The 22,332-nt window shown below is 44.6% G+C and overlaps 1 protein-coding gene across 1 annotated transcript in view; it reads right to left on the bottom strand.

The window, feature by feature from the left end:
- The window catches only part of LOXHD1 (lipoxygenase homology domains 1), a 138,903-nt gene extending 121,141 nt beyond the window's left edge, over nt 1–17,762 (bottom strand). Inside the window, exons 1-2 of the mRNA XM_035310289.1 lie at nt 16,648–17,762; nt 2,695–2,809 (exon numbers count right to left, since the gene is read on the bottom strand). Coding sequence (XP_035166180.1) covers nt 2,695–2,809; nt 16,648–17,056 — 524 coding nt within the window. The 5' untranslated portion in view covers nt 17,057–17,762. The remainder of the gene's footprint in view (nt 1–2,694; nt 2,810–16,647) is intronic.
- Between the last annotated feature and the right edge of the window lie 4,570 nt (nt 17,763–22,332).

The following is a 22,332-nucleotide window of genomic DNA, read 5'->3' as shown; positions in this document are numbered from 1 at the left end:
CCCAAGAACCAAACATTACTTGGCTAAACCTCCTGGCCTAAATAAATACATCTTGTTGGACAGAATTTGGGTGCTGCCACTTGCAGAGGTGATGTTCCTTCAACAGGCTGCTATGAAGATTTGAGTCTGTTTTTCACAGTTGCCTTATTGTTGGCAAATGATAAAAACACATGATATTTCAACAGCTTGCCATGTCTTCCTTTTACTGTACATGACAAAAAGAGCTGAAATGTCATGTATTTCAGTACCAGCACACAATCACAAAAGAAATAAGAAAAACCTATTCTAACCAGAAGCTGAAAAGGTAGTACCATCTTTAGTCAATGCAGGATATGTTGTCTCTCTATCATACACTGGGAAATGGAAACACCTATGAAAATGTCATGCATTTGCAGTCATGTCATAAGTGAAATCATGTAAACATTTAGTTGAAAGATGCATGAGATTCCATCCTTTTGCCATATTCACAAAGCTGCATAATAAATTGGGGGCAAGTGGGCTATTTCAGGCTTTGCTTCAATATTTAGAAGGCAAAAGTATCAGCTAAACAATTTCTATGTTCAGAGGAGCTTTTCTCTTGTTCTTCCTTGATCACTGTGATGCATGAGGCTTTGCTTTCAGATGCAGAAGTGTTGCTGATGTTTGGGAAACCCCCAGTGGAAAATTATAGTTGTAGTTCTAACGGGTACCTCCTACGGGGCTGGTTTCAAGAGCGCTGAACTGCAGAAGGTTGGCTTCCCATCCTTTCTTACCAATGCCTCATCCATCTTCTCTCTGCAGCAACAGGGACCAAGTCCAAAATGCTAACCCAGGTCTGGACAGGCTCAGACTGCTGCTGCCACAACCTAAAATCATCCCCATGCATCCTTGATTTTGGTCACAGACAAAAAATGGTAAGTACAGGAGGAAAGAGTAGGCTGAAATGACTCGTAGGACCATCAACTCATTCAAAGTCACGGCTGATTAAGAAATCTGTTATGGGATATCCTGACTTCTTCTCTAAAGGGCAGACAGCATTTTTTTAAGGTTTTAGCTTTGAAAGATAACATTTGGATTCCTTCCATAGCCACGTGCAGAAGAGCACTTTCCCAATTAAGTGGCTCTTTATGTAAATGCTGACCGCAAGAAAACTCCCTGGAAAGCAGAAGCTGCTTTGATGGCTTTGCCAAGCACTCGGAGGCAGGTCTGGGCACTAGCAGCTCTTCCCCCAGCAGAGCTGCTCCTTCTCCCAGCTCAGCCACTGACCTGCCATGGGGTCACAGCATCTTTTACTTCCTTGCCTCAGTTTCCTTCTCTGAGAAATCGAGAGAAATGGTACTCTTGTTTTATAAGTTCATTGGGATATCTGGATGAAAATCACAGAACAAAGCATTTTGATTAGATGTTTTATAATTCTATTAAATTAGATCTATTATATCATTAAGTTCTCCTGGTGTTTCTGAGGATGATGGGATAATAAAACTCTTTCGATAGCTCTGATTTTTGTGTTTTAAATATGGCAAACAGGGCTGAAATTTCATGTATTTTCTTTACCATTCCCATATCATTTTCTTTACAGACTCTCATGTTTGAGTTGCTTCACTGGGAAGAGAAGCTCTTTTGAGGGTAAAATTTAAAATAGGTGCAGGTACCTCTTGTCGGTGCTGTAGAAATGGAGAAAATGTGAAGTTACCGTGTGACATTAGCACAGGCTTAATAATTTCTGAAGCACATTTTCAAGAAAACCAAAACATTAAGAACACGGAAAAGCAGAGACACACAGCCTATCCTAGACCCTGTTGAGAAGGAATTTGAACTTTCTTAGTGCAATCATCTGGCTAAGGGGAAATTAGTGCATGCAGATATGGGACTTCATTAAAAGTCACTTTGTTTTCATGGGAGGTGAGCACCTGCTGACCCTGATGGTTTTTTTGGTGGTGGTGGTGTTTTGTCATTTTTTTTTTTTTATTATTATTATTATTTTAAATAAAGTTGTGGACAGAGTCAAAAGCCTCGTAATAGGACCTTAAATTATAGAATGTGCTTTCCACCAAGCTCAATGCAGTGATAGGAACTGGGAAGCTGCATCCAGAGGATGGCATTGGCATCAGCTGGAGAAAAAAAGAATGGTGCAACCACAACGGGTGTGCAACTATGCACAGAGCAGAGAGGCTGCTTCCTAAATTACAGTTTTCACCCTAAATTATTCCATTTATGCTTGCCTCCAATTTCCTACAGCTGGGTGTGGGTGGTTACCCATCAAAATTACTTCAGACCCACTGAATTACTCTTCAGAAACCTTTAAGGACACTTATCTCTCTGTACCTGATTTCACACAGGCTTCAGTGGGATTTAGGCATACGAATTTGGACCCTCATGCCCACTCTAAAAAAGTGGTGAATATTCTCATCTCCCAGATTGGGAGCTCCTAATTTAAGCTTTAAGAAAAGCAAGTAACTCCACACCTTTCAAGTGTGAGCCTTACATAATCTGGATCTGAACACACGTTTCCACCTACAGAAGGGAATACAGGTTTGCAAGGGATTTGGTAGGAAGTATGTAACAGCGAAAATTCAAATTTCCTTGGTGATCTCAAAATACCTTTTAGATTTATTCCCTCTATATCCATCAGCACAACATTATGTTTCATCAAAAAGCAATAAAAGTTACTGAAGAGCAGGCCTGAAGGGTACAGATTTCCTTCCAGACACTCACTTGCTCGTCAGATGAGTCTTGGGGGTAATCCCATGCTCTCCAAAGAGAGTAACAAAGACGTTGGCATCAGTTCCAGCTCCACGGACATCTCCTGTCACCGTCACTACCTCGTAAACTGTGGAAGGAGAAGAGAAAGATCAGGACAACAGGAGAAATTCCTTACCCCACGCATTGTAGATCCAAGACATTTCCCAAACTGGAGCTGAATTGCAAACCCTGGAAATGGATCTCAGCACCCACCTTGGGCAGAGAGCATCATCGCTGCTAAGGAGCAGCACAGCTGGTGAAAATCACCACAACAAGCTGACACACAGGCAGACAGGGGTTGAATTAGGACAGAAAATTGAACACTTCCATCTGCGAACACACACTACCTCACCTCCCATACTGTAATGTATGTGCATGTATTATATATAACAGACGAATTTATGTGAAGTGTTGGGGTAAAGCTGTTGAGCCATTTTTCATTCATGCACATGTCAAGGCAATACACACTTCCCTGTTTGCTTTGGTAATATATTTGTATGAAGCTGAGAAATCGCTACAGCCAGAAAGTTTGCTTTTCAGATGTTCTGGAGACTTTACCAAAGACCAAATGGAAAATCACAATGAGAATAAGGCAGGAAAATGTTAAAATTGGAGTTTCAAATCTCCACAGATTTAAAGTCTCAGTGCTCTGCTTTTTGAGCAGCAGATTGAGTGGTGACTTTATCACCACACATCAATACCTTCTTGGGAGAAGCACAATTAGAAAAAAAGGCTTCTGCTCAAGTGGAGAAAGGCATAGCAAGTTCCAATGGCCAGAAAGTAAAACAAAATAAATTCGGATTACAGTCAGACACACATCTCTTTAGCAAGATGGTGAGTGCAGTTGGAACAAGGGTCACCTTTCTGAAGGACATGTCTTGGGAGACTAGATGAAGTTATAAAACTCTGCTTATGGCCAGACCAAGTATCCTGACGGCCCTTTTTGGCTTTAGACTACACAATGGTCATTAGTTGGTAACAGTAATTGACTTCAGGCTCAGACCAATAGGCTAGAGGAAAAGCTAAACTTAGAGCATTTCATCTTGCACAGCCTGACTGGTACGTACAAGATTTCTCAGACCTAACACTGTAAAAATGTCTTTCTTCATGGATGCATCAGAATCACGTATTTTACTAGGGCCTATTTTTTACTTACACTATTACACATTTATTAAGAAGAGATCAAAAAGGACTATCTACCCTGAGCTTCATAGTCGTGTCCCATCCCCCTCCCCAACACTGTTTGTTCAAAGCATCGTGGAGAGGAAATTAAATCAGCATTTTAACTGAAAGGTTTGGAGACTGAGTGCTAGAGTGAAACCCAAGCCACTCAGTTACAACAGATTGGAACTAACTCTTCATTTCCAGGAGCTCTTCTGCACTGAGAACAAAATACTACAATATTTTCCTAACCTCACCTTTCCACAAATGTGAATAGGAGAGAGGGGACAGTATCATCATAAATACAGTAAGTTATAATCTGTGCTCAGCTAAATTTTAAGAATTTGTGCATATTTTTGTGCATGTGGCATATTTTATTTATAGGCTCAGGGAGGGGGACATTTCTTTGTAGCAGTGCAAAAAAGAACATGAAATCCACAGCTTCCATATAAGATGAAATGAAAACATTGTACATATACTTCCTCCTGTTAGCATTCACACATGCCAATGCGGGGTGTTTGGCACAACGCAGACAGGCAGTGGTCGCCTTAACTGTTAACAGAAGGACATGTAATCCACCTTGCCTTTGTGATTCACTGTGAATTAACTTCATGGTTTTCAGGGCTGCATCGCCTCTGCTTTGGGAGCTGCTAGCTTGCATCATTAGGCTATAATATTGCTGCACTCGTTTACAGCAGCTTTTTATGTCCAGTCATCTCAGAGCTTATTGCAACTTACCTGTGTCATGTAAGTACATCTCACCATCAGTACTTCTCACCGTCAGCCACCAGCAGAGGCACAGAGCACCGGGGAGCCCTGTGTACCGCTAGCACTGCATGCAAAACCAGCCACCAGCCAACGCAACACATCTAACACCATCAGCAGGACAACACTCCCCCCTTAAAAATCAAGACCCTTCTCCAGCCCCCACAACAGGAGTCACACAGCTGCCAGAAACTTCAAATATAAGCACGCACTTATTCGCACTTTGGGTTGACAACCCCAGTTTCAGCCTCTGTGCACGCAGTGAGCAGGCAGCAGGTGGATCAGCAGTTTCTACCATGAGCAGATCCGGGAGTGGAGGACAGATGTGCCGGAGCCCAAGTAGCTCATGTTATTACTGAGCATATGCTGTGGTTAGCTCTGATTTAATTAACTGTGCACAGAGGGACAAAGCGACGGCTGGGCTGGTGACACCAGCACGTCAGCACACTTCAGACATGTCACAGTGTGCCCCTGGGAGGGGAAAGGAGCCCTGCCACCTCCTCTCCATCACTACAGCTGTGCTGCCAGCTGTGCAAATAAATGATGTCACAGATTCCCAGCAATGCCATGGGAGCAAGGCCCAGGACTCCCCCTGGGGGAAGAAAATAAAAGTTAAATGCTAAATCTTTCTAGAAAACGCACCTGGGAGATGCAGCTTATTTAGCTGCTTCCTTCAAATGCAAGGAGACTGAGAGCTCAGTGGTCTGGATCCTGGATCTTTTCCTTTCTTTGCACTTTTATTTTTGATCAGCCACTGACAGCTGACAGGGAGCATCTCTGCAGCTTGAGGACCCAGCAGGTAGAAAAGGTCAGGGTGCTGTTGGGGCAAAGTTTTGTACACCAAGCCTCTTTGCTGGGCACTGCATCCATGGCATAAGACAAGAGCTGCAGTGTACTGACATTTCTCAAACACCCCAGGAGTTTTCTCCTGAATAATTGGATATTCTGGCTTTGAGAGAACATGTCCAACCTTAGCAAATCCCAGGCATAAACACCTTGTACTATATGACTTGAGACGACAAAGCTGCATTAGCTGAAAAGCTTGAAATTGGGTTTCTGTGGAAGTCACAGTTCTAACCAAATGTGGAATCTGGGCTGAAAAAAAATCAATTTTGCTACTTCAGTGCCCCTGCTGAGAAGGAGAAGATTAACAAAAGACAGAAGTGAAATATCTCAGGTATAATATCTATTTAATCATGAAAGCTAGGTCTCCACCTTCCCACCAAGTCTGTTACTTTCTTTTGGGGTGCCATCACGGGCTTTCCAAGCTTCTCCCCTGTTTGAGTCAATTCCTCTTCCCCACTCATTAGGTCTGAATTTGCCTCATATTGCTGTTATTATCCTCAGAAACGTGGGCTGTTTTCACTTGTAAGAATGTATTTACACTCAAAGATTTGCCTCTATAGTGCAAAACAGCCAGCCCCCAAAACCTTCCACCGATGGAAAATATCTGCCCAAATTTGCCAGAAACTGCTAACTCATTTTTAAAAGGATTACTGTGTAAATACATCTGACCACCTATTTATTCAGTCTTTCTATTACCTTGCTTCAGTCTGTCAAGGAATATGTGCTTATTACCAAGGAAAATTAAAAAAAAAAAAAAAAAATCCATTTTATGTTATAAAGAGGTAAAAAAAAAATGCAATATTTCTTTGCAAAGTAATAAGATACAAAGGTTGCTGTTTTCCCATCCTTTGACGATGATGCTTGTTGTCATTTCAGGATATCTCCTGGGGCTGTTGTGTGGTCTTACAGCTAAAGACAAATTATAGCAAAGTTTTTCAGAAGAGAACAAGTTTTCGGTATATCACTCCAGATTTGGCTGTGTCCTGCTATTTAGACTCCTGCTCGACAGAAGCAATCACTGAATGCAAATAAAAAGAGCGTCCATAGGGATTTTATAGTTACCACTGAAGCTTCCAAGTGCATCCACAAAATTTCCCTCCTCCCTTTCTAATTTATGGGATGTCAGCATGTAATGGCTCTGCTTCCAGCTAACACCGATGAGAGCAATAATGAGGAACCACTGAGCTCCTCAAAGAGTTCTGCTCTTGGAGCAGAGTCTGGGAGGGCCAGCTGAATCACGCTGACATCTCCACGGGGTCAGCAGAGGCAGCACTCCTAAGCAGACACCACAATGTTTTGTCAGCTGCACACCTCAAGACTTTCTGACTTTCCCATCTGGTCAGCAGGATTTGAAGCATGAACTTTCTTCAGAGTTTTGCAATAATTTTTTTATTTCCAAACTATGAAAACCTCAACTTATACAGGTTCCTACCTTTCTTGCACATCAAGACCTCCTTCAGCAGAAGTCTCCCAGCCTCCCCACAGATAGATATTTACACCTACCATTCTCCTATTTCCCTCTTGGTCAAATACGAGGTGCAAACAATTACATTCCCCAAAATAAATATTGACATCGGTCACCCACCTCCCTTCAGATAGGGACAGGATGTCCCAAATGCCCCTGCCTCTTCCTCCAAGCTGCTACTTGGTCAGGCCATTCAGCCAGTCTTAAGATGCTCCTGTCTATCTATGTTGTTCCTACCAATGTTGGCTGAGTTCATCACACAACATAGGCAGAGGACCCCGAAAGAGAGGTGGGACTGTCACAAAAGCAAAAGGGAGAGTACCAGAACCCAGTATGAACATTAATCTCCATTTGGGACACTGCTCACAGTAAGACAGCTACATGTGGGTGGTTTATGTTGACAGTCTCACCTCTAAGATCAATGTAAGCCTATTCTGAGTGCCAAGACACAGTCAAGTTACAGTAATCTGCAGTGTTATATATGGGAATGCTTGGTTTTCAGGCTAGTCTCCAAATCTTGCTTTTCTCCCAGTGGGCTAGGCAAAGTCAATACAAAGCTTTTAATACAGCCACTGATACAGACTCTTGTTCCAAATATTATCTCAATCAAATGGAATTTGGTTCACTTATCTCATCTGGTAGATACCAAATCCCCAGCTGACTCCACTCTTCAGCTATCTGGCATTCAGGCTTCAGAAACTGGTGAAAGTTTCAGCAAGCTGAGCAGAGCTGATTTGCTATGGACTACAAACCCATTACTACTTTTCATGGGCATACACAAGAGCAAAAAGGGAAATAATCGGCACTAGATTCTATTCTGAAAATAAGCATTCAAAACCAGTCATTTCAAGCACAAGATACAGACAGAATAAAATCAGTATCACGTTACATTGCAACGTTGCTGGAAGAACTTACATCTGTTTCCCCATCCTGCAGAAAGAGCAGATACTATTAACTGTCCATTCAACAGCCAGAGAAGAGAAACACTTGCTTCAAAATGGTTGCTAAAAATTACTGTAAATACTAGCAAGCAGAGACTGAGATCTTCTAGCCAAAAGGCACAAAAAAAATCCTTAGCTTGGTGGGGAGGGAATTACTTCAGGGCAGAAGAGCGCTTTGGCTGATTAATTTGGGTGTCTCTGGCTCCAACTACATGGGACTGCTTGGCACCAATTATGGCAGTGACTGCAGATCCCCTTGGGTCACATTCTTATACAGCGAGTAGTGAGAACTGAGTTAGAGGTTATGATGGTGCCTAAAGCTTTGTCGAGCAAGAAGAGTGGCCCTGGGTAAAAATAAATAAATAAATAATAAGAGTTATGTCACCAGAATGTTTTAACACATAGGACATAGGAATAGGACATCAAAGCTAGTGGGGAGTCGAAGAGTTTAGGTAAGGAAGAAGGAAAGCAAAAAAGAAGCTGAGCCATGCTTTGAGCATGAGCAAGGAAATAGAGGATGCAAATGCTCCAGGGCAACTGCAGACATGAAACGCTGATGTCCTGCAGGCAGCCTGCAATGTTCTGCCACCCTTCAGTACCTCTGCCTTTTATCCCTCCCTGAGCTCACCTATCAAGCACCATCACACACCATACCCATCACAGCCCTCATCTCCATCATCATTACCTACTGCCTCGAAGAGATCTGCAACCCCAGCCTGTACTTCTGGGCTGCGTGCACAGGGTGAGCAAGAACTAAACCCTCCTACACCACAGCAGTACAAGAAAATAACCAGATGTTTTCTTTATCTTGTCTATAAACCCAAAACAACACAAACTGCTTTGAGCCTGTGGCTATCAGAGCTACCCTCATCCATTTAGCAGGATGCATTTACCTCAGCAGCTGTAATAGCTGTTTGTACTTCACTGTTTCCAGTTGGGAATTCACTGATTATTCTCAACATTCACTCAATGCTGATTCATGCAATGCACCTATCACCCTGGCTGATACTGAAGTACTTCAGTATGTTTGTCTTAGAGTACCTTGACATTTATGCAAAAACTCTTGGAAGTTTTTAAGCACCTGTGCTGACTGCTTCAGGTTATAGCTGCCCAAATGATTGTCGATGCACATGAACATGCTAGTTAAACACTCATTGAGGTTAGGGTCTCATCAAGGGACCATCCTTTAGCCACTGTGAAGATGGGCCTTTGAAATCATCTTGTTTGTTTTTATCAGGTCACAGTCTGAGCAATAATCTCTTGTCATACACAAAATGAGTCAAATTCTTCTCTCATTCTCTTTGGGGCAAATCCTGACTGACTCCATTGACTTGAACACAATGGCTTTGGATTCATATTGGCTAAACCGTGAACAGATTTGGGCCTCACACTCTATGAGAGATCCCTTGGTCTTTATATGCTCTAGCAAAAGCAGCTTTTGAGTCTGGCATGGGTGCCAAATTAATTACTCAAAGCAAAAGAGAAGGATTTTTTCCATGACTATTTGGACTAGTTACCCACTGTTATCCATTTTTCCCATTCATAGATTATATAAAGAATTGTGAAATTATTCTATATTGCATTCTGAGACAATTCACAGACATGCATTAGGGAAGTTGCCCCACAAACTTACCACTGTCTGTTCTTACTGGTATTATCTTGAGCTCTGAAACCTCGTTTCTCTCTCAGAACTTAAATCCAAAGCTGAGTACTGTCCCACCAGTTCCCACAGGCGGAGTAGCTGTATTTTGGGGCTTGTCATGCTTCATCATCTATTGCAAAATCAGCAATTCATTCTCAGGCACCATGGGAAGCCAAACTTGATTCATCTGGTGCCCCAGCTATCACTTAAAAGTGCTTTTGCTATCATACCACCAAGGAAAAAACATCAGTTCTTTGCTGGAACAGCAAATTAGAATTAGCTTAGCAATCGACATCTTTGTTATTCAAGTTTAAATTGCACTGTAGGAAAACACTGTGCCTCAGGGGAGAGAAACATTTGCGAGAAAAACCTGTGCAGCTTCTTTCATTATCTTTGGAGGCAGGGAAGGCCAGCCAGAGCACAGTGTTTCTCTGAATCATGACCGAGGACAACAATGTTAGATGTTATTGTCCAGTGGAAAGTAATGCAGCCTGGATAAAATATTATATTGATTTTATTTGCAATACTGAGCAAGCAAAGCCTGCAGCAGAACTATGCCTCTGCAGAACACAATGGAAACATCTCCCCACCATTTGCTCCAGGATCAGACTACAACAAGAGCCCCACTTTCTTCTAGCTGCCCAGGCAGCTGGACGACTAAGATGAAGAAGAAATGCTCGCCTTGCTGCCAGCTCATTATCCCAATACCCAGAAGAAGCCAGGTAACCACAGATCCCTTTTTGTGGCCCCCTTGGCCTGGAGGCACTGAAGGGCTAGGTGCTGCATCCTCCCCAGGTTGAGCAGAGCAAGGCCTTCCTCCTGATTAGTTTCTGGGGAACAAGACAATGAGGTGCTGACAATGAGATGTTTCAAAACCACTCATCCCAAGGCAGAGAATTGAGTAGGATTGTGTTCAGTGCCGTGAGCCAACAGCTGGCAAAGTCAGCAGCACACAAGCACCAGGCAATGCCCCGAGCAGGGACAAGTGGCCTAGGACAGGCCCAGGGCCTGCAAGGAAGAGGTTGGCATGGTGCCATCTGAACGCTACAGCTGAGCAACCGGCACCATTTGCTCCTCAGACCCAGTTTCCAGCTCCTGTTCATGTTTTGCATAAGCAGGGCCTGCTACCTGCCAGAAGCTTGTTATAAACAGAAGCAGCATGTGTGGCCTGTATTTACACACACAGGTTGTTAGATGTCATTATGAATTGATCATAATACCCCCACTTAATCATTCATGACTGTTGCTACTCCCCAGATAGCAGTTTTTAAAAGATATTTTTAACGTGAATTGAGAGAAACTATGACCTTCCCACCTCCTGTCTCTTCCTTTTCTACCTTGTCTTCTGATTAACACTCAGTTAACAGAGCAAGTCTGATAGAGATGTCGTTATAAAAACATGTACCAAGTGAAGCAAGTGTACCAAAACAATGCAGAAGGTCTGAACATCCATTGTGAAGAGTAGGAAAGATAGTTCATAGTGCTATAGTGCCTTATAGTTCAGCACAATTTTCTGCCTGGGCTTTCTATTCAGATAAGGGCAATTCTGCCTTTTTAATGGCACAGTATTCAGGCAATGAACCAAGTGCCCTGGGACAGGATGATAAACAGCTCAAAATACACATTTAACAAAGCATAAATGGGACCAAAACTCACAACCCTTAAATAACCAGTGCAAAGCTGAAACTGGGAATTTGATACACCAGTGAAGGGGACTGCTGTACCTGTGAGCAAGAGCAGCTGCTCAGTTTTCTTTCTTCCAAACAGAGAGTGAAGGACTGCCTAAGAAAAGCTGGAATTAAAACACACGTGCACCACAGTAAGTGCAATCAGTTTGAGTTTGAAATAATTCAATTGTTTTGTTTGTTTGTTTGTTTGTTTAAAGGTGATCCTACAGCTTCTCAAGGTCACCTTCCCCAGAGAAGACACCTTGCCCTACACCTTGGATGTTACATATAATTAAATCCAGGCTGAAGGGACACAAGAGCTGGAGGAAGCACATTCAGACTTGAATACATTAATCTACATTTAACATCTGCTTCCCTGGGAAATCTTGCTCAGTTTCTCTTCAGAAGCTCTCTTCTGGTAATGTCCAAAAACAAATATACAGCCTAAAGAGCAGACACAGATAATTAAGGATATAAAACTGAACTGGCCATTCTGCTCTCATTTAAATATTTGGGGTATGAGGAGAGCAGCACCGCCTGAAAACTGCGGCCCTTGTGCCTATGGGTTTTCCAGGCACACCAGCTGTGGGAGCACTTGGCAGCCCAGCATGTACAGCTGTTCCCCGATGCTGTTTTTGGTGCTGCCAGCTGGGCTGAGCTGTCCCCAGTGGGTCACATACATGTGTTGAGGATGGCTCTTGCATGTGCCTGGGGCTGCTAGGTCCTGCCCGGACAGGGAGGGGGGCACACAAGTGCTTGGCCCTGGAGCCAAGCTCATCCCCCCCAGCCCCTCACACACACACACAGGGCACAAAGCTGCATGTTAGAGGGGACATCTGCAGGGGCCCAAACCCTGGGCTGGCTCTTCCCACAGAAAACTTGCTCCAACAGCTTTGTGATGCCAGCTTCCCTTAGCACAACTAGCAGCAGAGCTGTGGCAGGTGGAAGGCCAACCACAGAGGACAGAGGCCCGCTGCAATTGTTTCCTTAAAGCCCCCATATCATTATAACCAAAATTAACTGTTAATTTCCAATCCATATGTCTTCATTTCAGCAATTCACTTCACTTTCAGCCATTTTCAACTCCTCGGTAGGGCTATACAGGTATGCAATGGGGGTGTTGAATAGCCAGGCCCTACAATTTTTGTTGCCCACATTAAGGTATTAGCAAGTGTTCCTGCAGCTTAACCAACGCTTTAATATCATGGCTAGTTTAATATTAACTTGTTTGTCACACAAACAGACAGTTCCTGGGTGTACTCACCTAGCAAACTCCAGAAGTGATCTCAAAATTTATAGTTCACATTTCAAAAAATTTTTTCCCGCCATTATTTATAACTATGGAGAACACTGATATGTAAAAAAGGGCAATCTTCAAGTCAGGTATGACACCACCTCCTCTCAACAGCAGGCTTTGCATGTCCCACTGCATCACAAGCCATTAAATTGCCACTGATACTAAATGCTTCTCCGAATGTTTTGCACCTAAAACCAAAGCTCATCTTAGAGGTAACGAGAAAAATCTGTCCTCTGTGGAAGATTCTGGTTTAGAATATTAATCAAAGCCTCAGTTCGGGCAGATCAGTGGGTGCAGGGCACAGATGAGGCGATTCTGCAACTGCTGATCATCTGTCATAGAACTATGTGATACATCTGCCCAGTCCTGAATATAGCACAGGGAGAGCCAGAGCTGGCCACCACACAGCACTTGCTCTCCTCCTCCATTCTGCTCCTAAATTACATTCAAGAGAACTCCGCAATAAACTCAGCGTGTCCTGAACACATTTTCTGTGCAACCCTTCATTGCAGTTGCTAAAGGAACACAGTGTGATAGATGTAATACAATAAAATGGATGGTGCACATCAGAAGAAAGGATGAGCTGCTCGTATATCTACTCACAAATCAACATCAGCCATTTCCCTCCTCCCATCACTGTTTGAGACAATGTGTTAAATAAAACATACGTTTCTAGAGTAGCTTCCTTCATTTTATAATTATTAACCATCACTGCCAAGACCACTGAAGTCTGGCATCCCCCGTCATCGTGCCGTATGGGCAAACCAGCAGTGCTACATACAAAGTGCTCAGCATCCACCCCTGGAAGAGAGGACTGCAGCCTCAAAGCCCTACATCTCCTAGGAGCTGATCAAAGCCTTGCTTCCTTGCATGTGAGCATACATTTCTCATGGACCTCTGCAGTGTCTTTATCATCATGAGCTTTCCTAGTCATTTACTGTCACGCAGACCTGTCATTTAAACTGCTGTATGTATGGAGTTGCCTTATCTTTCATCCTTTATGAAACACTCCTGGGAAGCCTGGAGATGATGGCTGAGTGAGCACAGCATGGCACGTCTGGCTGCATGCTACAGCAACACTTCCAAGAGACAAGGAAAAACTGCTATAGGATTTGCTACTCTAAAGGGATGATACACAGTTCTGAAATTCTGCTGGGAGAAAGAGGGGTTAAAAAAATAGGAAAGTAGTTTCTCACCAGTTGGGCCTAGAAAATATTGTTCAGTGACAGCTATGCAAACAGAGAAGCCCTGTGAGGTCCCAGGCCAGCAGCAGTTCCCTGTGGACCAGCACAGGAGAAACACAGCTCCCCAGCCTAGGCTGGGCTTTGCCCTATCTGCCACCAACTCCGAGTGGCTCAGGCTGGACTCACCCAGCCAGCAGCTCTCAGTTCAGCCGAAAGGAAGACTTGGTTCATGGAACAAAAGAGTCTGGGGAAATAAATATTTTCTTTCTTACTTCCAACCCGTAGATATCTTTGGCTTTGGGAGAAGCAACCCAGAAGGCAGATCGTGGCACTTGGTCCTCTTCGTGGTCCTCTGACCCCAAACATGAGCAGAATGCTAAATAACCGTGCCAGTCTCGCTCTTCTGTATCACAGGGTAAACCCTGGGGATATCTAGAAAACCCCCTGGAGATATCCAGAAAATGGCATGGGGAAAGAGATGGAGTTCCTGGGCTTCAGGCCTCCAGCATCCATCCTAAGCCTCAGCCAGCTGGCACCCACAGAGCCTTTAGTGACAGGTAGGCAGCTGGGTGGCAATATCAACAGCCTCTGGTGCCTGCTTTGCTTTAAATCTACTGCTTGCACCATTAACCTCACATTACACAGGGTGTGCTCTTAGCAGCATTATTGGTGATTCAAGATGTACTGCAGAAGAAACTTTGCAAATACTTATTAATAACTGTCCTGGTTAACACCAGGATCACAGAAACAGGCAGGATGTGAAAAATGCCTGCTATCTCTGCTATAATTTCCACACTATCATGCAGACACTGTGTCTTTTGCTTTCCTGTCCCTGGGAAATGGATTCACCTTGTTCTTCAGTCATCAGTCGAATGCGACAAAGGCAGGGGGAATCCTTCTCTGCTTGCTAATACAATAAGAGGACATCAGATGACACATACACCATCAACTCCCTGCTTATAAAACATTTACAACATCTCCCTTCTTTTCACTGAAAAAGGAATCGTGGCTTGTGGACTGAAAAGCATCTCTAGTGCATATTCACCAGTACCAGAGGCAGCCAACATCCCCAGAGCTGCAGGGAGGCTGTTCGCTTGGGTTGCACATTTCCTGGAAGCCTGACCAACATCAGTCCCTTCCGTCGGTGGAAGAAAAAACAGCAGCAGCCTCCAGGACCAAGTAACAAATAAATAAATAAAATCTACCGCTTTGAATCAAAATGCAAATACCAACAGCATTGTGCATGGCAGAGGGAGTAGTTGCAACCCAAGCAAGAGAACAGGGCAGTTAGAGCTTGCTCCTAAGCTTTTGCTTTTCATGCCAAATGGCCCAGAGAAGGTTTTCACTGAGGAAAACCTCAGTGGGTCATTGAGTATGTCCTACCCTATGTCCTTCTCTGCTCCCTGCCCTCAGTTCCATAAACATCTGGAAAATGAGAGTGCAAAAAAACTGATCCACAGCTGAGGAAGGAGAGTCCCTGAACTAAAGCAGCCACCAGCAATTCACTCTTGGGACGTCTGGCCACATGAAAAGTTTCTTGGGGGTCCTGGAACTATCACAATAGTAAGTGTTGCAGCTTTTGGACCAAGTATTTTTAATTTCTGATGGGAACTATGAGAATCCAGTCCCTGCTTAATTCATTTCTCAACATACTTAACCACAAGCTATTACCTCCCCTGTAGAAACTGTTGACAAACTAAGCAGAAGACCATGGGGAAACTGTTACAGACTTCTGCTGGAACTTCTCCCTTTGCAACATGCAAAAGTTAATATCTCTCTACTACTAAAAAATAAAATGGTGTTGTGAGGGGGGAGAAGTTGTCTCAAAGAGCCGTCACAAATGAAGCAGGTTATGTTTATGGCCTGAACACAATAAGGATTTTGCTTTACCAGCATCACAGCTGTTGGATCATTTTCCCTTTCCCAGTGCGTCCATAAGGCACCACTACGGAAGTCATCGATGATAATTAACCTATATCCACACCACAAGTGTGAGATGCCTCACAAATCTCCTTAGGCACGCTCAGTTCTCCAAATTGCCATGCACGAGGTGTGGTATTACCCCAATTAACACAGTGCTGAGAGGCTAAGCACCTTGCCAAGATCCAGTTACACAGGTAATGTGCAGCTGGTGTCACCCCTTGGCAGTCCTTTACCTCTTTGCTGCCCACCCCGATAAGGAGATAACCCCGCTGTGCCTGGGAGCACCCTCCTTCCTACCCAGGGCTCTCAGATAAAGTGCTCAAGTACAGATACAAACTGATAAAATACTCAAGCCCAGCAGATAAAATGCTCAAGTACAGCCTTCTTCCAGAAGCTACCTCAGTGTAGATGGCTATAACCCTTCTCTAGACCACGCTCTTCAAATGAAGCAGAGTGCATCACCTAAAAACCTTAATTCACTGCACAACTCACCGTGCGTTGACCTAAAGTACCCCGTGCATGTAAAATAGACTATTTATCATACACAGTATTAAGGCTTAGATACAACTAGACATATTTCCCCACCTATTTGGTTACTGGCACTAGCAAGAGAGATCATGTGCTGAGCCTCCTGCTTGTACGCCCATCCTAAGCGGTGCACTGCCTGCTCGATCCAGTGGCTGCGTGCAGATAGGGCAGGAACGCACATCTTGGCTACGTATCCTGCTTACACAGGGGAGTCTGACTGCTGATCCAGCTTCTGAGCAGCACCACAGTGCAAATAATGTTAATTAGGAGAATGCAATTACAGCAGTACCATGCACACAGCAAAGAGACTTCATAAACTGGAAAGCTAATACAGACACAATCTGTCAGTGCCATCTCACAGAGCAAAAATTCTCATTTAATTAGAAATATTCTCCACAAAGGAAAGACAAGTGCCTGCACCCCCAGAAAGGGTCCTGGGATGGATATCCACAGGGCTAACAGCACCACTGCCTGCTCAAGGGGGGAATGAGAAATGATGGAGCTGACCTTTTTTTTTGTTGTACTCATCCTCTGTCGCATTGGAGGAGTCTGAGTGATAGTCCCGAAGCTCCTGTTCATACAACTCCAAAAAATTGTCCTCTTTCTTTCCTTTCTTGGACTTGTCACCTTTCTTCTTTTCTTTGCTCTTTTTGCCTTTTTTCTTCTTTTTCTTCTTCTTCTTTCTGTGCTCATAGTCATCCTCCTCCTCACTGCTGTACTCTCTTCGTTTGTGTTTCTTCTTCTTTTTCTTCACTTCGCCATCATCCTCTGAGTCCTCAGACTTTGATTTCTTTTTGCTTTTCTTCTCCTGGCTTTCATCATCCCCATCTTCCTCCACTACCTCCTCCACTACTTCTTCTTGCTCCTCCTCCTCCTCCTCCTCCTCTTCTTTGTTCTTTTGGGTCTTTTCTTTCATAGCATTGTTTTTCACCCCTACACTTTAAACAACACACCACAATTGCCTTGACTTGACTTCTGCAACCTGTCCTGGCTCCTGTACTGATTTTTGAAGTCCTTCTGTCCCCACCTAGGGCCAGGCTGCCCTCGTTTCACAGTGTGCCCTTCCTCCTCCGTGGCTCACCGTATGTTCTGGAGTCCCGTGTCCTTCCCAACAGCTCACCTCCTTCTGACTCCTCCTGCCTTCCTTCACCTCCTTGAAGGAGGCATCTTCCTCTTCCTCCCCTTCTGTCTCTTCTGATCTTTGGGTTTTCTTCTTTTTCACTATTATTTATTCATCGATCTGTGCTGAGACCTCTCTTTTTCCAGTGCCACCTTGGGCCCTGTTCAGGTCAGTTAACAATCTGGGTCTACTCTGTCTGGATGTGTTGGTCACGGTTGTAGCTCTTTGGAAAATGGCTCAGACAAGGGCACATTGTCCTCTTGATTCTTCCCTTCACGTGCCAGCTGCCAAGGGGCAAGAACAGGGGCATTTCTCCTCCTCACAGCCTGTAGCAGCTTCAGAAACCTCATGAAAAATTACTTAGTGTTACCCAGACATGTGATTGTAAGACAGACAGGCAGGTGAAAAAGGAGACCCACCAAGCAACCATATCACGCTGGCCTGCATTTCCTCTCCATTATTCATGGTGTCAGGATCACCTTACTGATAATGGAGGTCTCAACTTCACTTTTTATTTTTTGGACCAGCCACGCCAGGGGCCAGAAAAAAAAAAAAAAAAAAAAAAAAAAAGAATAAACAAAAATCTCCAGGATCTGTCTGGAGACCTTCATCCCATCAGCAACACAATACTGCTTCCAACAATTCCATCCCCTAGATAGAAGGCCCTACCTCCAACCAAATGAAATCAACGTCCAGTAAAATAAATATAACAGCCAGAAGAAGACTCTGGGCTGTACACAAGGTGTCCTTATAACTGCCCATCTTGGTCAACCAAATAAATAAAACTTAGATTAAAAACCAAGCACAAGCACAAATATACCCATCTGCCAGCTCTGACAGGCAAACGTTGAGGTGAAATGGGTGGAGGAAAGGAAAAACAAAAGATGCAGCGTAATGGTCAGAAGGACACTGCAGCACAAAGTGTGCCCAACACCTGGGGATGTCAGCGTCAGGCTCGCCCAACATCCAGCACCTGCAGCAGGGGATAAACCTGCAGCTCCAGCTGCTTTTTCTCCCAGGACAGGCAAGGGAAGGACAAACACAGGACTGGGTCACTCCCAGCTGCAGTCAGGAGCAGATGATTTACAGCCTGACAGCAAGTGGAAAGAAAAAAAGAAAAATAATTTCTTATTCAAAGCTGCTTTTTGTTCTTTCCATAGAAAATGAAGCTTAATTAAGAACTGACATGGAAAACCATACTCACTTCCTACAGCATAGCTCAAGCATACACCAAGCAAGGCAGGCAGCCTGGCACTAAATCACACTAAGGGAAGGAGCCAGAGATGAATTTATGGCAGGGCTGTGGAAGGATGATACAGAGCCTCCTGCCACCGCTCACCCTCCCTGTGGGACAACTCAGCCACATGCTCTGCAAGTGCTGAATGAGGTGTGATGTGCTGGATGGTTTGCTGCCCAGACCAAGGACATGGGAAGTCCTCCGTGGTACGTCAGAAGGTTCTTAAATAAGTCTTTTAAAAGACGTCTTAGATACATTTTGGGGTTTTCAGCAGCCTACCCACCCCAGCAGCATTCAGCAGGCACAAGTCTGCAATAATTTGAAGTGAACAGTTAAAAAAGCACCATATATATTTTATGGCCTCTGTTGGAAAGGGAAATGTTTCTATTAAACATCATAAAGCAAATTATTCAGAGACAGGTTCCAAGTAGGTTAAAGCACAGGTTTGAGATGAAACAGAAGCATGGCTCCTCCGAGGTCTAAAAATCATACCAAGTAGGATTTCAGCTTTCTTTCGCTGAAATCCTGGGACATGCCCGAAATCTGCTGCTTTATTTCCAGGTCTCTATTTTCTGGAAAGCAGCAGAAAAGCACACGGAGCCCCTTTGCATGGCACCTCTAATAAGCATGTGATAGGTGGCACGGCAGGGATGGAGGGGACGCTGTCCCTGAGGGAGCACACGTGGGTGCTGCCAGTCCCAGGGGACTAAGGGTCCAGTGGGGTAGATGATGACCCAGAGCATTTTTCCAATTGTTTTGCAGCTGTACATTCACAGCCAGTACCTTTCCCCCTCAGGGACAGCCCAGAGCAGAAGGAATCAGGCAGAAACATTTCAGCTGGAAGCCAAGTATAGGCTGGGGTTGCGGAAAAGCCCCGCCTGTCTGCCAAGAAAAATAGATAACCGTCAGAACGAAAGTAAGCCTTCAGAAAAAGAAAAACCATGGGGGCTGTGAGAAAAGCAAAGCTCATCTCCCTGTTATGCTTCCAGAAGGTAAACACTTCATCAGGCTGAGTCCCCAAGTGCTGCTGCTCCAAACGGCTCCAGTTCACAGCAAAATGCTGACAGCACCAACCCCTAGGGTCCAAAGGCAGTGCTGTGAGGACTCAGAGCAAGCCATCCAGCTGCAGGACTGGCCCCTTTTGCCCTAAAATACTTCTCCTAATGTTACGTCCTGGCCATCCCATAGGACGTTACCCACCCTTGACAGCAGGGCTGTTGGGGGAGGAAGAAATGCCACTTCCCCCCAATGCTGGGAGACTTGGCTGTAGTGTTAGGATACTCAGGGCATCTCTGGGAGCAAACAGAGCACCAGCCCAGGCTGCACGTTCATGGGCACTCTATTTAACGAGTGGCACGCTAAAAAGAAGCAAATCCCAGGTGCTGAAATTCACCTTTCAGACACCATGGGACCTACACAGCAGCTGCCCCAGTGGGATCCACCTCCGAGCTTCCCCAGGCAGCACACTTTGCTTTCTTCTGGTGCAGCAGAGAAGGACCTCAGGTACAAGCCAGGGAAAAAAAAAAAAAAAATAATAATAATAATAAAACACTTTTATCATGTAGCTAAAATGATTGGGGCAAGGGGTGAGAAAAGATATTTACAACATCTCATTCAAACTTTGCTCCATATGTTTCCTTTTTCTGCTGTTTTAATTAAAGAAATGCGCCGAGAAAGCTCCAGCTCGCTTTTGTTCTTTTGGTGAATAACAGCTGGGAGAAGAACAATGGGGTTTATTGGTGCATAAAGAACTACCGGGAAAGCAACCAAGCTATTGGTGAGGACAATTAGTTACAACTGTCAACAGTGTTTATACTGGTTTAGATTCTTACCATGTGTCCAGCAGGAGCTTCCCCCAAAGCAGGAGGTTCTCCCCAAAAGGCTGAGGCTGGAAGCCACCAGAGCACCAAGAGCAACTTGCTGCAGGCCAAGAGGTTGGAATTGGGCTCTTGGAGCTTTGAACTTTTTTCCTGGGCTGCTAAAACCTGTACAACAATTGACAGTGGGAATCATCCCATCACTTAAGGATACCTTTTCCTTAGTTCATTCTTTATGTTTTTCCTGTTTTGCACTTATCACCATAAAATACAGATGTCCTGTAACCAGGCATAATGCAAAGAAATCCCACATCCCAAATAAATACGTGTTCTAGCCTCCTTCCCAAGGCAGACACAGCGACACCTCTTGCTCCAGGAGAGGTTGTTTTTCAACATATGCAGCTCTGCACTACTGTCTGTTTCTCATTGCACAGCTGTGGGTTAACTTACAGGAAAAGTTGGTGTCTGCATGCATGGCCCGTATTAAGGTGTTCTTTTGGTTACCAGCATGCCCCACGAGGATGAAGGTAAAGAGATGCTGAGCCCAGGGCTCTGGCCAGCCCCAGGGGCTCAGCAGTGCAGCCAGGGATGGCAGTCACTGCCTCAGCTTTAGCACTGCAGGATTTAAGGATTTTCCTTTTTATTATTATTTTTTTTTATTATTTTTTTTGTTTGTTTTTGTGCATACGCTTGGCAGTAGAGCAGGATCTTCCCCCATCTCTGGATAGTTTCTTGAAAATGTTCCCTGCAGCCCAGTATGCCATACGCATATAATAGATGTATACACACAGCACATCTCCTTTGGAAAATAAATGTATTTAATGCCACAGAAATAAATACCAAAGGATTCCTTTAATGGAGCCATTTCATTTCCCTCTCATGGACATGAGTAATGCACAATATTACACCAGGCTGGAGAGAGGAGGTGCTGGGGGAGGCCCTTGCTGGTGTTGCAGCACCAGTCATTAGATTTAATCAGACCTCACGATGCCTGCAAGAGCTTTGCTTTTCCTTCCAGCCCCCAGTTGACTACTCACCTTTTTTTTAAAAAAAAAAATAACGTTCAAATAGCAACAAAATCTGCATCTGCGTTGCAATCCCATCAGCCCAACAGATCACCGAGACGTGGTTTGGGATGCCGGGTTACGGGATCCAATCCATCTCAAAGACAGGCTGGAAAGGTTTAATACGTCCATGGGCTTCGGAGGAGCTCGCTGCCTTCAAGCATATGGACATAACGGCCTCTGCTGGTAAAATAGTGTTTAGCCAGGAGAAACGCCTTATCAAAACACCAGGGAGATGCTGTGTCCCATCACAGGAGCAGCCTTCCCTGGTGCCCAGGAGCACCAGGAGTCCATCAACAGGGACATGATTGCAACCCTTGAGCCCTCAAAAGCCTTAAGCAGCAGTGCCTGTAACTATCTCAGAAGCAGGACTGGAGAAATCGCTTTACAACAAGGTCATTTTTAAAAAAGCTTTGAGGGTTATTAACAGCATTTGCATGAAAAAGGAGCCGGTTATTAACCCTCAGAGAGCCAGCTGTTGAACTGAGACACATCTACCAATTCTTTCAGAAACAGGTGGTTAAAGTTCTTAAATCCACGTCAGGACATGGATTTGTGCGACTTCCACAGTGCAGAACAAAGTAGCTGCCACTGCCCAAACAGGCAGATGCCAACCCTGCGTGCACAGACCCCACCAGCAGCACCAAGGTGGCCCCTCCAGGAGCTCCCCTGCACCCCCCAGGACACAGCCAGGCAGGTGTTAAACATCCCACGACCAGCTTCATGTGCCAGATGAGCTGCAGAGCTCAACATCAGCTCAATACCCAAACATTTCCCAGAGGTTTTTAACCCTAATGGCATTTCTGATTGAAGTAAAAAGGGGCTGGAAGAGTGCAGTGCTCTCACCTACTTCTCCCTGGGGCCACAGCTCCTCTGATTTAGGGCACCTGCCAGGCCTCTAGGATCTACCCCAGATACTTACAGCTGGCAAGTTATGCTTGCAGGAACCCATTA

Source organism: Oxyura jamaicensis, chromosome Z (assembly GCF_011077185.1).
Source record: "Oxyura jamaicensis isolate SHBP4307 breed ruddy duck chromosome Z, BPBGC_Ojam_1.0, whole genome shotgun sequence".
Taxonomy (NCBI): Eukaryota; Metazoa; Chordata; class Aves; order Anseriformes; family Anatidae; genus Oxyura; species Oxyura jamaicensis.
The sequence above is the reverse complement of the archived record's forward strand: the minus strand, read 5'-3'. Positions and strand labels throughout refer to the sequence as shown.